Source organism: Chiloscyllium plagiosum, chromosome 48 (genome assembly GCF_004010195.1).
Source record: "Chiloscyllium plagiosum isolate BGI_BamShark_2017 chromosome 48, ASM401019v2, whole genome shotgun sequence".
Classification (NCBI taxonomy): Eukaryota; Metazoa; Chordata; class Chondrichthyes; order Orectolobiformes; family Hemiscylliidae; genus Chiloscyllium; species Chiloscyllium plagiosum.
Genome location: NC_057757.1, coordinates 6,969,581 through 6,984,477, shown reverse-complemented (window position 1 = coordinate 6,984,477; position 14,897 = coordinate 6,969,581). Strand labels below are relative to the sequence as shown.

General features: G+C 49.2%; 2 protein-coding genes across 2 annotated transcripts in view; one reads left to right on the top strand and one right to left on the bottom strand.

Moving 5' to 3' along the window:
- Positions 1-3,116, top strand: part of LOC122544408 (cohesin subunit SA-2-like) — a 51,947-nt gene extending 48,831 nt beyond the window's left edge. Inside the window, exons 34-37 of the mRNA XM_043683656.1 lie at positions 575-758; positions 969-1,076; positions 1,878-1,977; positions 2,964-3,116. Coding sequence (XP_043539591.1) covers positions 575-758; positions 969-1,076; positions 1,878-1,977; positions 2,964-3,116 — 545 coding nt within the window. The remainder of the gene's footprint in view (positions 1-574; positions 759-968; positions 1,077-1,877; positions 1,978-2,963) is intronic.
- Positions 3,117-8,587: 5,471 nt separating this feature from the next.
- The window catches only part of ap4m1 (adaptor related protein complex 4 subunit mu 1), an 18,108-nt gene continuing 11,798 nt past the window's right edge, over positions 8,588-14,897 (bottom strand). The window contains exons 11-16 of the mRNA XM_043683655.1: positions 14,831-14,879; positions 14,217-14,350; positions 12,214-12,261; positions 12,060-12,110; positions 10,533-10,650; positions 8,588-9,067 (exon numbers count right to left, since the gene is read on the bottom strand). Coding sequence (XP_043539590.1) covers positions 8,876-9,067; positions 10,533-10,650; positions 12,060-12,110; positions 12,214-12,261; positions 14,217-14,350; positions 14,831-14,879 — 592 coding nt within the window. The 3' untranslated portion in view covers positions 8,588-8,875. The remainder of the gene's footprint in view (positions 9,068-10,532; positions 10,651-12,059; positions 12,111-12,213; positions 12,262-14,216; positions 14,351-14,830; positions 14,880-14,897) is intronic.

The window sequence follows — 14,897 nt, the reverse complement described above, 5'->3', positions numbered from 1 at the left end:
GGCCTATTTTCACACTGTAGGGGATTCTATGAATAAACATGCGATAGTGGTGTTCCCACACCACCCGGGATTAGACAAAAATCTCAGAGTACAAACAACACCTAAAAATGTTGGCAATCTAATCGCCCTACAGTTGACACACACTTTAAAAGTTCACGCTTTGGAAACTGCATTCCCCATTCGCCCAATGGCATTAATGAAAAATGTGTTATCGCAGAACTGCCTGTAGATCACTGATGTCCTTACCTGGCCTGACCTACGTGTTATCCCAGACCCACATTGTGTAGCTGACTGTTAGCTGGTCTCAAAAGGCAATGGGGAATAAGCAACAAGCATTAACCTTGCCAGCATCCTGTAAAACAAAAAATAAATAGATCTCCCTGACTGGCTTCATGCCTCCACCCCATCTTTCAAAGCGTTTGGTTTTTGTGCTGATGGGTGCAGAATTGGACCTGGAACCCCATTTGGGAAGATAGTGTGGGACGGGAGAGGGGACCATGGCTGCTTCTGGATCTCTGTAATTAATTAGGCTGTGAGTGTTGCTGACTGCCCACGTCTGCATGTCTGTGTCCAGTTTCAGATCTGAGTTCGGATGGTGTGTGGCTGCAGAGTGGTGGCAGCATGCCCGTGGGCGGTAAACTGAGAACTCCGATACTGACCTCGACCATCCTGAGACCACCCCAGTGGGACACGAGAAGTCTGCAGAGCTCTGATGACCAGGATTCGGAGAAGGGGTCAGAGTCTGAATTTGCACAAAGGTAGGTTCGGGTTGCAGTCTGAAAGATTAAGCCAGGCTTCTCGCAAGCAATGAAGTGCTTCTGGGACTGTCTTTCATTTCCACCACGAACACTGTCGACGAGTATTCCATCCACACCCCTTTCACCGAAGCCAGTTTGCTGTCCGTATGATTGTGTGGCTGCCTGTGTGAGGCACCTAACGTCCTCTTCCTTTTCCCCCTTCTTCTCCAGTCGTTCCTGGCTTGAGTCGCAAAGTCAGAACAAGAGGCAGAACAAGAGAGTTCAGAAGGACCAGCAGCAGAAGAACCGAATGCGACAGCGGCACAAGAAACAGCAGCTGTACGTCACTGGGTTTTGGTGACTTGCGCGCTTGGACCTCACTGTCAATTTTAACCCCAGCTCCTTGGCAGCCCCGGGGAGAGGAGACCGGTGTCATGGGGCAACAGTGAGACAGCGGATCTGGCGTTAAAGCTCAACACCGGGAGAGGGACAGCAACGTGGGGGGGGGGGTGGCATCGCAGGGCAACTCTGTCACTGGGAATGTTAGTGTCACGGGCCAGGCAGTGCTGACATGGTGAGGGGGAGGGGGAAATCAGTGTCAAGGGGGCAGCATTGTGATTTGAAGGTGGAAAATCAGGTTGTGTGCCTCACCGCTATGAGACCGAGCAAAGACCAGGACAGGGGAGGCTTGTGTCAGCATCAGGGCCCATTGCATCAGTTTAACTCAATGGATAATGCATTCCTCTCAGAAGCAGGGAGTTGGCAGGGGGTCTTTGATTTTCTGTTGTGGGGAGGGGGTGAAGCAGAGATGGAGGGGCTGTGGGCAGTGTGGCTTTACTGGGCATAAGGAGGGCTTGAGGACTCGGACGAGGTTGGTTCTGGAATGTAGTAGCTGAACTGGAGTAGGGGAGAGTGAGTGAAGTGGCAGGGTCAGATGAGTTTCGGTTTCTCCAGCTGGGTTGGTTCTTCATGCAACAGAGCAGCCTTAAATGGGTGGTTGGGGTGGGGAGGAATATGGGTGGAGGGTTCCAAAGGAAAGGGGCCTTTTCTCAGTTCAGCATCGTTCTTCTATGTGTAATTCTCTCGGATGCTCAGTTTCATGGGTATGTTGTTTTATCTCTCTCTCTCTCTCTCTCTCAGGCTCAGTCTGATGGAGGAAGATGGTGAAGAGTCAGAGACAGGAGAAATGATATCAGATGCCACGAGTGAGCGTTCTGATGCAAACAGCGAGATCAGTCTGGTCAGTATCTATAGAGGGGCCTTGGAGGCAGGGTGTGGGACAAGGCACTGTCAGTGCTCCCAAAGCACTGACCCTCTGATGGTGTGGCACTCCCTCAGTGTTGACTGACCCTTCGATGGTGCGGCGCTCCCTCGGCGCCGACTGACCCTCCAATGGTGCGGCGCTCCCTCGGTGCTGACTGACCCTCTGATGGTGCGGCGCTCCCTCGCCACCGACTGACCCTCCGATGGTGCGGCGCTCCCTTGGCACTGACTAACCCCCTGATGGTGCGGTGCTCCCTCACCACCGACTGACCCTCCGATGGTGCGGCGCTCCTTCAGCGCCGACTGACCCCCCTGATGGTGCGGCGCTCCTTCAGCGCCGACTGACCCTCCGATGGTGCGGCGCTCCCTCGGTGCCGACTGACCCTCCGATGGTGTGGTGCTCCCTCGGTGCCGACTGACCCTCCGATGGTGCGGCGCTCCCTCGGCGCCGACTGACCCTCCGATGGTGCGGTGCTCCCTCGGCGCCGACTGACCCTTCGATGGTGCGGCGCTCCCTCGGCGCCGATTGACCCTTCGATGGTGCGGCGCTCCCTCGGTGCTGACTGACATGGGATTGATATGGCACTCCTGCGGCACTGACCCTTCGATAGTGCGGCGCTCCCTTGGTGCTGACTGACCCTTTGATGGTGCGGCGCTCCCTTGGTGCTGACTGACATTGGATTGATGTGGTGCTCCCTCGGCACTGACTGACCCTACCCCGCCCACAATGGTACCTGTAAATGACTAACCACATGACTGCACTGCAGTTAGTTGGTTGTCGGCTTAGATTACCTACTCAATCGTCTGAAATGAGAGTCATTGAGCCACGGCTGGCCCGTATTGGGTGTTTGCCAACTCACTGCCATCTCCCTCTGTGTCGACCTCCAGGGACCTATATGCCGCAGGCTTGTAGCTGTCTTGAAATCCTTTCTATGATTGTGTGTGTGTGTCTCGCTCTTTCAGGCTCCGCCGATCAGACAGGGCCGAGCCGGTCTGTTGCAGGATCTGTTCGACTCCAGTATTCTCGACATTGACCGACTGACCCCCCGATGGTGCGGTGCTTCCTCGGTGCTGACTGACCCTTCGATGGTGCGGCGCTCCTTCAGCGCCGACTGACCCCCCGATGGTGCGGTGCTTCCTCGGTGCTGACTGACCCTTCGATGGTGTGGCACTCCCTCGCCACTGACTGACCCTCCGATGGTGCGGCGCTCCCTCGCCACTGACTGACCCTTCGATGGTGCGGTGCTCCCTCGGTGCTGACTGACGCTCTGATGGTGCGGTGCTCCCTCGGTGCTGACTGACCCTCCGATGGTGCGGTGCTCCCTCGGTGCTGACTGACCCTTCAATGGTGCGGCGCTCCCTCGGTGCTGACTGACCCTTCGATGGTGCGGCGCTCCTTCAGCGCCGACTGACCCTCCAATGGTGCGGCACTCCCTCGGTGCTGACTGACCCTTCGATGGTGCGGCACTCCCTCGGTGCTGACTGACCCTCCGATGGTGCGGCGCTCCCTCGGTGCTGACTGACCCTCCGATGGTGCGGCGCTCCCTCGGTGCTGACTGACCCTTCGATGGTGCGACGCTCCCTCCGTGCTGACTGACCCTTCGATGGTGCGGTGCTCCCTCGGTGCTGACTGACCCTCCGATGGTGCGGTGCTCCCTCGGTGCTGACTGACCCTTCAATGGTGCGGCGCTCCCTCGGTGCTGACTGACCCTTTGATGGTGCGGCGCTCCCTCGGTGCTGACTGACCCTTCGATGGTGCGGCGCTCCCTCGGTGCTGACTGACATGGGATTGATATGGCACTCCTGCGGCACTGACTGACCCTACCCCGCCCACGATGGTACCTGTAAATGACTAACCACATGGCTGCACTGCAGTTAGTTGGTTGTCAGCTTAGATTATCTACTCAATCGTCTGAAATGAGAGTCATTGAGCCACGGCTGGCCCGTGTTGGGTGTTTGCCAACTCACTGCTATCTCTCTCTGTGTCGACCTCCAGGGATCTATATGCCGCAGGCTTGTAGCTGTCTTGAAATCCTTTCTATGATTGTGTGTGTGTCTGTCTCGCTCTTTCAGGCTCCGCCGATCAGACAGGGCCGAGCCGGTCTGTTGCAGGATCTGTTCGACTCCAGTATTCTCGACATTGATGTAAGTAACTGCGCCTGTTCACACTGAAATCCCCGAGCCTATCTCACTGGTACAGGGGGTGGCGAGTTCAGCCCCTCAAACATGCTGCACAGTAACAGGAAGGAGACCATTGACCTCCTTAAGCCTATTCCATCTACAATTCGATCCAAACTGCTCTGTATTTTAAAGTCCTTTGTTCCATTTCTCTCCATTGTCCCAATGGCTAGTTTTTACAAGTTGGGGAGGAGGAGTTCAGATTTCCACTAACTTTTTATCCGAGGAAGTGCTTCCTGACATTACCCCTGAATGATCTGATTTTACATTTTTGAGGTAATGGCCCCTCATCCTGCCTCTTCTCACCCCCTCCATGTCCATGTATCATTATTTCTTTTCGTTTATGTTTTTCACGGGATGTCAGTGCTGCTGGTAAACTCAGTACATGTTGTCCATCTCTGATTGATTACCTCTTGATCTGAGTGGCTTGTTCAGCTATTTCCGAGGACAGTTAGGAGTCAGGCACATTGTAAGGATAGCAGATTTTCTTCCCGAGAAAGAATCCACGAACCAGATGGATTTTGGATGTTATGATGAATTGAATTTTAGATGGAGCAGCTGCTGTGCTGGGATTTGAACCCGAGTTCCCACAACATAAGCCTGGGCCTCAGCTTCCTTTAGGGAAGGGGAAGTCTGCTGTCTTTTCCTGGTCTACATGTGACACTGAACCCACAGCCAATATGGTTGACACTTAAACCATCCTCAGTCCGAGAGCAACTAGAGCTCAGCAACAAGTGCCAGCTTTGTAGGTGACACCCGCACCCTGGGAAGAAGTAAAAGAAAGAGAATCCATGTTTCATGGTCAGAGATTCGTCCACCAAATGGAAGTCTTAGAAACCCAAAAATGCTGTGGAATTTTTTGTTTTCTTTTGACCAGATGATATGGTGGAGGTTGGTACAAGAACAACACTTAAGAGTCAAACAGACCCTTCGGTCCAACCCATCCATGCCGTCCAGATATCCCAACCCAATCTAGTCCCACCTGCCAACACCCGGCCCATATCCCTCCAAACCCTTCCTATTCATACACCCATCCAAATGCCTTTTAGATGCTGGAATTGTACCAGTCCCCACCACTTCCTCTGGCAGCTCGTTCCATACACGTACCACTCTCTGCATGAAAAAGTTACCCCTTACGTCTCTTTTATACCTATCCTCTCTCATTTTAAACCTATGCCCCCTAGTTCTGGACTTCCCCACCCCAGGGAAAAAGACTTTTGTCTATTTATCCTAATCATGCCCCTCATAATTTTGTAAATCTGTATGGGCACATGAAGAGGAAGGGTTTGGAGGGATGTGGCCCAAATGCTGGCAAATGTGACTAAATTGATTTAAGATATCTGGTCGGCATGGACGAGTTGTTTCTGTGCTGTACGTGTCTAAGACTCTGTCACCTTTGGTTCTTTTGTCAATTAGCTTCATTGTGTTTTCTGTTTATCATCCTCCAGTTTCTGGGAACAGTCTTTTGTTTGCCCTATCTGAGCCATTCATCATAAAGTGTCTCCATATTCGTGCACGTAGTTATAATTCCCCCAACAGTGGGACCATTTCAATAAATCTCAGCCGGCTCCCTTGAATGTCATTCTCTAACTGCTATTTAAAAACCAGGGCTCACCCATTTAAAACCGAAGAGAAGGACTTTTTTGTCACAGGTCCTCAGTCTTTGGAACTCTGCTCAAATGTCTTTGAATAATTTTAAGGTGGGAGTACAGGAGTTAGGAGCTGGAGCAGGCAGTTCAGCCCTTACCTCTGTCTTTCCTACCTCATCCCCATAGCCTTTTATCCTGCTTTTTCACCAGAAACTTATCTATTTCTTTCTTGAATCTGGTGATTTATTCTGCTTGCACTGCCCTCTAGGACACAGTTCCACAGCTTCACAAACCTCTGAATGTAATAGTTTCTTCTCACCTCAGTTTTGAAGCTCGTTCCTCTTGCTCAAGACTATAACAGACATTCCTCCTTGTGCAACACAAAAACAGACCCTTTGGTCCAACTTGTCCGTGCCGACCAGTTATCCTAAATTAACCTTGTTCCATTTGCCAGCACTGGGATATGGGCAGGGTGCTGGCAGATGGGACTAGATTGGTTGGGGACAACTGGTTGGCATGGATGAGTTGGACTGAAGGGTCTGTTTCCGTGCTGTACATCTCTATGACTTGGCCCATATCACTCTAAACCTTCCTATTCACGTGCCCATCCAGGTGCCTTTTAAATACTGTAATTGTACCAGCCTCCACCACTTCCTCTGGCAGCTCATTCCATACGGTGGCACAGTGGTTAGCACTGCTGCCTCACAGCGCCGGAGACCCGAATTCAATTCCCGCCTCAGGCGACTGACTGTGTGGAGTTTGCACGTTCTCCCCGTGTCTGCGTGGGTTTCCTCGGGGTGCTCCGGTTTCCTTCCACAGTCCAAAGATGCTAAATCGCCCGTAGAGTTAGGTAAGGGGTAAATGTAGGGGTATGGGTGGGTTGCGCTTCGGCGGGTCGGTGTGGACTTGTTGGGCCGAAGGGCCTGTTTCCACACTGTAATGTAATCTAACTCTAATCTAATCATACATGCACCACCCTCTGTGTGGAAAAGTTGCCCCTTCGGTTCCTTTTATATCTTTCCCCTCTCACCCTAAACCTGGGCCGTCTGGTTTTGGACTTCCCACCCTAGGGGAAAAGATTTTGTCTATTCACCCTATCCATGCCCCTCATGGATTTTATAAACCCCTACATGGTTGCCTTTTAAAGCCAATGCCCTTATCTTATCAACCCCGTTTAGCATTTTATACATCTGAAGGTCTGTAGCTGAGACTGTGGGTGAGTAATTTGACTTGCTCGCTGAGCTGGTAAGTTTGTTTACACTCCACCCAGAAGTCCATTTACAAATATGTCAAGTTAGACCCCATATACCAACCATTAACAAACAGCCAGAAGTGATGGCACCCACCTCAGCAAACTGGGATCACGTAAACATATGCACGCAGGACAGAACGCCAACGATTCATCTGGAGGCGCGCTGGTACGGTGGTGAAATTCCTGCCAACCAACTTACAAGCTCAGTGAATAAGTCAGCAGTCTCACTTTGTGTCTCAATCAGATCCCCTTCCCCTGTTGTTCCTCTGAACACCAGCGAGTCCAAGCCAAAGCTGTTCAGCTATGACTTAGAAGTGGAAGAATCATGGAATGAGGTGATGAAAGCATGCAGGGTGGGGCACGGGTAGGTAATTAGATCAAGCTGGAGGGCCATCCATCTGACCCCAAGTCGTCTGTAATTTTCACCAAACCATTCTGCAGCTAACTGGTGGGTGGGGGTGGGATCTGGGCTCAATCAGTCTCGCTGTTACTGTATCCCATGTTGACCCAGAACGCTGCCCCTCTAGTTCTCGCCTCTTGTCTTCTCAGGATTTCTGAAGCAACTGATTGAACTTGCCGACGTCTGGCCTTCAGTCCTGCACCGTGGAGCTGTCATTGGCTGGAGTGAATTGGGATATGGGGAGGGAACGATTTTGTGTTTGAGGGTCTCTCTGTGCTAGAGGCCAGTTGCTCGCAGTGACAAAACCAAAGGCACTGATTTCAGTTGTATTTGTTGATCACGTGTCTGCAAAAGTGATTTTTGGATGAGGTTTAATCACCGAGAGCAGGTGAATGTGTTCTCTTCCCCCCCCCCAACCCACAAGTAAGGATCCGGACAGGGTCTCTTGCCTCTGTTGTATAGTTGAACTTTTTTTGTATAGTTCTGATGTAAAGAGATTTTGTTGTTTAGTTTATCAGCCATTATTAAAAGTTATATCGCGTTCACATAATTTCCTGTTTGTTGTTCCTGAGGTCTGAAGTGTTAACATAGACTGTGGCATATTGTGAGTCATGTCTTGTGGATGAAGGCTTAAAGGAAAAACACAGAAAACTGGATGTGAGGATCAGCCATGATCCTATTGAATGGTGGAGTAAGCATAAGGATGAACACCTGTCTCGTGTATATTGATAGATTTTAACAACAAAGGCCTTGAGAGAGGGAAATCTGCCAGCCTCACCCAGTCTGGCCTACTTAGAGACAAACAAAAACCTGCAGATGCTGGAATCCGCAGTACATAAGCAGGAGGCTGCAAGAACACAGCAAGCCAGGCAGCAGCAGGTGGAGAAGTCAACGTTTCTTCAGGAAGGGTTGTACCCGAAATGTTGACGTCTGCACCTTCTGATGCTGCCTGGCTTGTTGTGTTCTTCCAGCCTGTGGCACAGAAAAATGTCCTTCAGCCCATCAAGTCTGCAGCAGTCAAAAAATGGGCACCTTACTATTCTCATCCTACTTTCCAGCGCTTGTCCCTGGGAATGGGTCAGCAAGCTCCAGTTCAATCAGGGATTTTAACAAATGCCAGCCTTGCAAATCCCATTGAAGGATAAACTTGAACACTTTCTACACTGTCTACTGACAACTTCATCTTAGGTTTTTATTTGTACGCTTGTTTAGAAAAATCCCCTCCCTCCATCCCCCGCCATATCCCATTCAGACATGGTTGAGCACAGTTTTTGGCATGATCTGCATCAGTGGCAAGGTGTGTTGGAGAGGCTCCCCTCATAGCTGTGACCTGAGGTGCTGACTTGAAGCAACCCAGGGCCGTCCTCGCTCCAGAAGAGAGACCATTTTGCTTTTCGGTCAAGCCCCCTCGCCTGAGACCACTTTGCAGACCCAAGAGGCCCCCACTCCTTCCCATTCACAGGCGGATGACGTAGGAGTCGCTGTGTGTGACGTAGCGGACCCACCGATGGGGCAGTGGGGGATGTGTGCTGGATACACGCAGGAACCTAACCTGCAGCCCTGAGCAGGTGCTCATGGGGAGCTCGAACTGCATGCAGACGGGACCCAGCTCCAGCAGAGACGAGGCGCTTAATCCTGGAACCTCCAGCTGCAGAGGGTGGGGAAAAATGTGGACACCAGTTAGAATGGTCACTTCGCATTCCTCAGCCCTTAACACGTTCCTCAGCAAAAGGGTGAGGAGCATCACCCTCCATAAACCCATCCAAACACAGACATATTTCTGGCTGATTGCTTAACACTGACATGTTAACTTGGTGATTTGTGTACAAACAAACCCAAACTGCAGTCAGTCATCCGACCATCTAAAACATAGAGCTCACCTGCTCTGCCCAGTTCTACATTCCATATCTTAGGCCTTTGTGAATCTGAAACCACTGCATCACCCAGCCTTCTCTCCAAATGCACACTAACAAAAATCTGCCTCTTGCTTCGTGAGTCAATTCCTTTCTCCAGGTTGATGGCCAGCCCACTGCTGTCCCCTTGGAACATCTTCTGGTGTCACTTCTTTGTTCTATCTTCTATTTAGTTGTAGTTTTGGATCCTCTTCTTTTGAGCCTTTTCTACAGGAACGACTGTAACCTATAGTCTGTCAGACAGCTGCAATTTTATGCGTCTGTCTGCATTGCTGAGATTAGGCCAACACTTGCCATTTGTATGGGCTTTTCCACTCAGTCATCCCAAGTCCATTAGTAATAGTGGTGAATAATTGAATTCCCAATGAACACCACCTTGCAGGAAAATACTAGCCATATTCCACTGATAGGTCTATCTGTACGTTAACCCCTGTCCCAGTCTTTGTTCATGTAAAGTGAATCTTTAATCAACAGAGGATTGTCCTCTCCCCAGTACCTTGTGTGAAGCTGGAATTAAGTATGCTGCTGATTCTGTCTATTCTCCGCCAAGCCTTCCCCACTCAAACAGTTCACAATTTGCTCCCTGGCATTGCTACAGGGATTCACACGAACACTCCCTCACCCCTGACACCCCTTTTTCTTTTTTGATCTACGTTCTCGTGGTGGCACGATGGCTCGCACTGCTGCCTTGTGGCACCAGGGACCTGGGTTTGATTTCAGCCTCTGGTGACGATGTGGCATTTGCACGAGTGTCCTCACTGTCCAGAGATGAGCAGGTTAGGTAGATTGGCCACGGTGAATTGCAGCATTGCATATAAGGATCAGCCATGGTAAAGATGGAGGGTTATGCGGTTAGGGTCTGGGTGGGATGCTGTTCGGGTTTCTGTAGACTTGATGAGTTGAACGGCCTTTATGCAATAGCCGGGTTTTACGACTGTTAGTAATCCACCTACTTGGGGTATTGAAACTTTAGGGAAAATTCTTTCGAGCTTTTTAATTGTTAAAGTTTAAAGCTAAAGCCTACTTTTTAAATCTACCTTATTGCTGATCGCTAGCACTCTTCCTGACTCAATCTTGCATAACTCTGGACGTGTCCGAACAAATTTACCCAGCTCCCTTCTCTCTCGCGCCCCTCCTCAACTGTCTATTTCCACCACTCCTCGCAAACTGTTTGCCCCATTCCACTCACCCAGAACTCACCTTGAAGAGGGCAGAGAGCTGAGAGCCTCCGTGGAAACGTGGGATGGTCCAGTGCACAGACCGAGTGACTGAGTCCAGCTCTGCACGCTGATCGGGACTGCTCAGCTCCTGTGACAGACTGTAAACGGTTACCCAGAGTCAGTGACAGCTCCTGTGACAAACTGTAAATCTAATGATTTGATCCTGCTCCAGCCTGGATTCCATGTCTCCAATGAGCCACTGCCCCAGAATAGATTTAGAGTCAGGAGTGGAAACCTAACCCAGACGGGATCCTGAACCGTCTTGAGGCACTGTTCCAGAAAGGATCCTGATCCACAGTGAGACTTTGACCCAGAATGGATCCAAGTCCAGGAACAGATCTTCCCTCAGACCGGATCTAATCCAGGATGTGATCCTGCTGCTAACTCCATAGTTCTGTTTTTATTACATCACCAGAACTCAGTGATCAGCTCCAACTCCCTTTACGGCTGGTGGTTGTAAATGTTGGTCTCTGTCACTCCTGTTCCTTAGGGAGGCAAATCAGCTGTCCTTACCTAGTCTGGTCTAGGAGACTCCAGACCGACAGCAGTGGGGTTTGATTCTTAACCAGCCTGAGGCACAGACTACACAGTCATTTACTTAAACTAGATGGACCACCCAGCATTGACTCAGCACTGTTCCTTCACTGTCAGAGTCAAAAGGGCGATATAATGGCTCAGTGGTTAGTACTGCTGCCTTATAGTACAAAGGACTCAGGTTTAATTCAGCCTCTGGTGACTGTCTTAGAGTCTGCATGTTCTCCCCATGTCTGGATGGGTTTCCTGCCACAGTCCAAAGATGTGCAGGTTAGGGTGGATTGGCTATGTTAAATTGCCTGTAGTATCCAGGGGTGTGCAGGCTAGGTAGATGAGCGATGGTAAATGCAGAGTTACAGGGATGGCAGGGGTGGTATGAGAAAGATGCCCTTCAGAGGTAGGGATTCTATGAACGGCACTGTATGGGTGGGACTGCTGCAGCAGTTTCAGAAGGCAGCTCACCATCACCTTCTCTATGGCAACAAACACCACCACAGCCAGCTTTCTAGTTTATTAAAATGAAAGCAGAATCAATCATAGAATCCTTACAGTGTGGAAACAGGCCTTTTGGCCTAACAAATCTTAAACCAACCCTCCAAAGAGTAACCCACCCAGACTCATTCCCCGATCCTCTTACTAAAGCACCGAACCTACACATCCTTGAACATTCTGGGCAATTCACCATAGCCAATCCACCCTGACCTGCACATCTTTGGATTGTGAAACCAGAGCACCCAGAGGAAACCCCACGCAGACATGGGGAGGATGTGCAAACTCCACACAGACAGTTGCCCAAGGCTGGTATCGAACCTGGATCCCTGGTACTGTGAGGCAGCAGTGCTAATCTCCACCAGACACTCCCAGGGCAGGGACGGCACAGGATTAGGCGCACAGTAAAGCTCCGTCTGAATCATTCCCACAACAGACAGAGCACAGGCTTAGATACAGAGTAAAGCAAGATGTATTTTCTGACCTTGTTGTCCCTTTGGGCACAGGTAGGTGTACAGTGACGTTCAAAGCTTGACTGTAGATCAAAACAAAAGGCAATTAGTGACTCGGGTCAGGGGTTAAAACTGAGCAATATCAGCGCTGACATCTCGTGTGAGCCCAGAGGATCAGCTACTCACCTCTTTGGAGACAAATCACACCTGAGTTTGAGATACACCATGAGGCGGCTGCAAGAGGGACAGAGGGAAAATTGAGCAGAGCTCAATATAGTTGACAATAATTAAACACTGAGACAGAAGAGATACAAAGCAAGAAAAGAAACAGATGCCCACCCCAACATCCCCCTACTAAATGCTCCAAACACTCAGGGCTGAGGGAAAATTCTCTCCCTGAAGGTCTGCAACACAATCCCTGTGGTGACCAGAGTGAAGAAAGAGATGTGTTCAGTTGTAACCTCACCTGTGCACAGCTGGTTAGGTTAATAAAATCATGAGGGACACAGATTAGGTAAACAGCAAAAGTCTCTTTTGCCGAGGGTACGGAAGTTCAGAACTAGAGGGCACAGTTTTAAGCCGAGAGGAGAAAGGTTTAAAAAGGCCCCAAGGGGCAATGTTTTCCACACAGAGGGGTGTGTGGAATGAACTGCTGGAGAAAATGGTAATTGCAGGTATAGTTACAACACGTTTGGACAGATACGTGAATAGCAAAGGTTTAGAGGGAAGTGGGTAAATGGGATTAGTTTCGTTTGGTAAATCTGGTCAGCATGAACGTGTTGGACTAAGGGTCTGCTGCATAACTTTGAAAACAGGAGGTTATGCTGCAGCTGCACAGGGTGCTGGTGGGGCCAAACCTGGAGTACTGCGTGCAGTTTTGGTCTCCTTCCTTATGAAAGGATGTACTGACACTGGAGGGGGTGCAGAGGAGGTTCACGAGGTTGATTCTGGAGTTGAGGGGTTTGGCTTATGAGGACAGACTGAGTCGACTGGGATTATATTCATTGGAACTTAGAGGAATAAGGGGGGGAACACCTTATCGAAACATATAAAATTATGAAGGGAATAGATAAGATAGAAGTAGAGAGGATGTTTCCACTGGCAGGGGAAACTATGACAAAGGGGGCATAGCCTCAAAATTCAGGGGAACAGGTTTAGGATGGAATGGAAAAGGAACTTCTTCACCCAGAGGGTTGTGAATCCATGCAATTCCCTGTCCAGTGAAGTGGGTGGAGGCTTCCTCAGTAAATGTTTTTAAAACTAAGGTAGGCAATTCTTTGAATAGTAAAGGAATGAAGGTTTGTGGTGAGAGGGTAGGTGATCAGCCATGGTCATATTGATTGGTGGAGCAGGCTCGAAGGGCCGGATGGCTTACTCCTGCTCATGGTCCTCATTTGTATTGAGGGCGATGGTCTATTTTGTGTGTGGAAGCATGTGTCAGTTTTTTAAAAAAAATCTCTCGTTGCTAACTTATGACGACTGTCTTGTGCCAAATTAAACATGTGGTCTCTGGGAAACCAACGCCTACTTTATATATGTCGTGCAAGGACAACAGATTTTTATTAGGAAATAATAATTCAGTTATTAGGTGCTTTACCCCACACCTCAAAGGAAAAGTGGAGCTGTGTGGTCACTGAATGATTACACTTTACTGGGAACTGGGCTGGTACATTTAAGACCTGCTGATATGAATAATCTTTGAAGATTACAAAAAGTTACTGCCCAGCAACAGATTTTTCTAAGGGGAAATTTGTCAGTGAACTGAGAGGAAAGAGATACGTTGGGACTCGGACCTTCAATCCTGCCAATGAGTGAAATCACTTTCTCGTTTTAATTAGAAAAGAGATAACATTCCAAGACTTTGCAAAAAGACATTGTTGAATTCTACTAATCCAATTGTTTGGAAAGTTCGAATACCCTGTACATCAACACAAATACAGATGATGGTATTTATATGAGACTGCACCAACTTACTGCGAAAGATAAAGGAGCCCCTGCAAAAACAAAACATGGCCCCTGGAATTCAAAGTGTAATCAGCGAGAGGAGAGCTCGGGGGGATTCTTTTGGGGGGAAAAACAAAACTTGGCCCCTGCTCCTTAACCCAAACTATTCCCTCAACTCTACCCCCAACTAAATCTCTCAGTACACTACTCTGGTGAGGGAGGAGTTTTTAGGTGAAGTTTCTCACTTGCTGTCGGTGTCCTTGTCCACAGTTGGGAACAGTCGGAACGGGAGAGAGACTGGAAGATCGTCCGATAACGAATACTGCATCACAGTCAGCTGGGGAGAGACAGAGAGAGAGAGAGAGAGAGAGAAAGGAGACTACATCAGAGTCAGCTGGAGAGACAGAATGTATCGGAGAGGTAGTGAGAGAGAAAGAACTGTGGGGGCTGAGGGATGCAATGGGAGAGGTAACTCATCTTCAAACGACAGATTTTTATTAGGAAATAATAATTCAGTTATTAGGTGCTTTACCCCACACCTCAAAGGAAAAGTGGAGCTGTGTGGTCACTGAATGATTACACTTTACTGGGAACTGGGCTGGTACATTTAAGACCTGCTGATATGAATAATCTTTGAAGATTACAAAAAGTTACTGCCCAGCAACAGATTTTTCTAAGGGGAAATTTGTCAGTGAACTGAGAGGAAAGAGATACGTTGGGACTCGGACCTTCAATCCTGCCAATGAGTGAAATCACTTTCTCGTTTTAATTAGAAAAGAGATAACATTCCAAGACTTTGCAAAAAGACATTGTTGAATTCTACTAATCCAATTGTTTGGAAAGTTCGAATACCCTGTACATCAACACAAATACAGATGATGGTATTTATATGAGACTGCACCAACTTACTGCGAAAGATAAAGGAG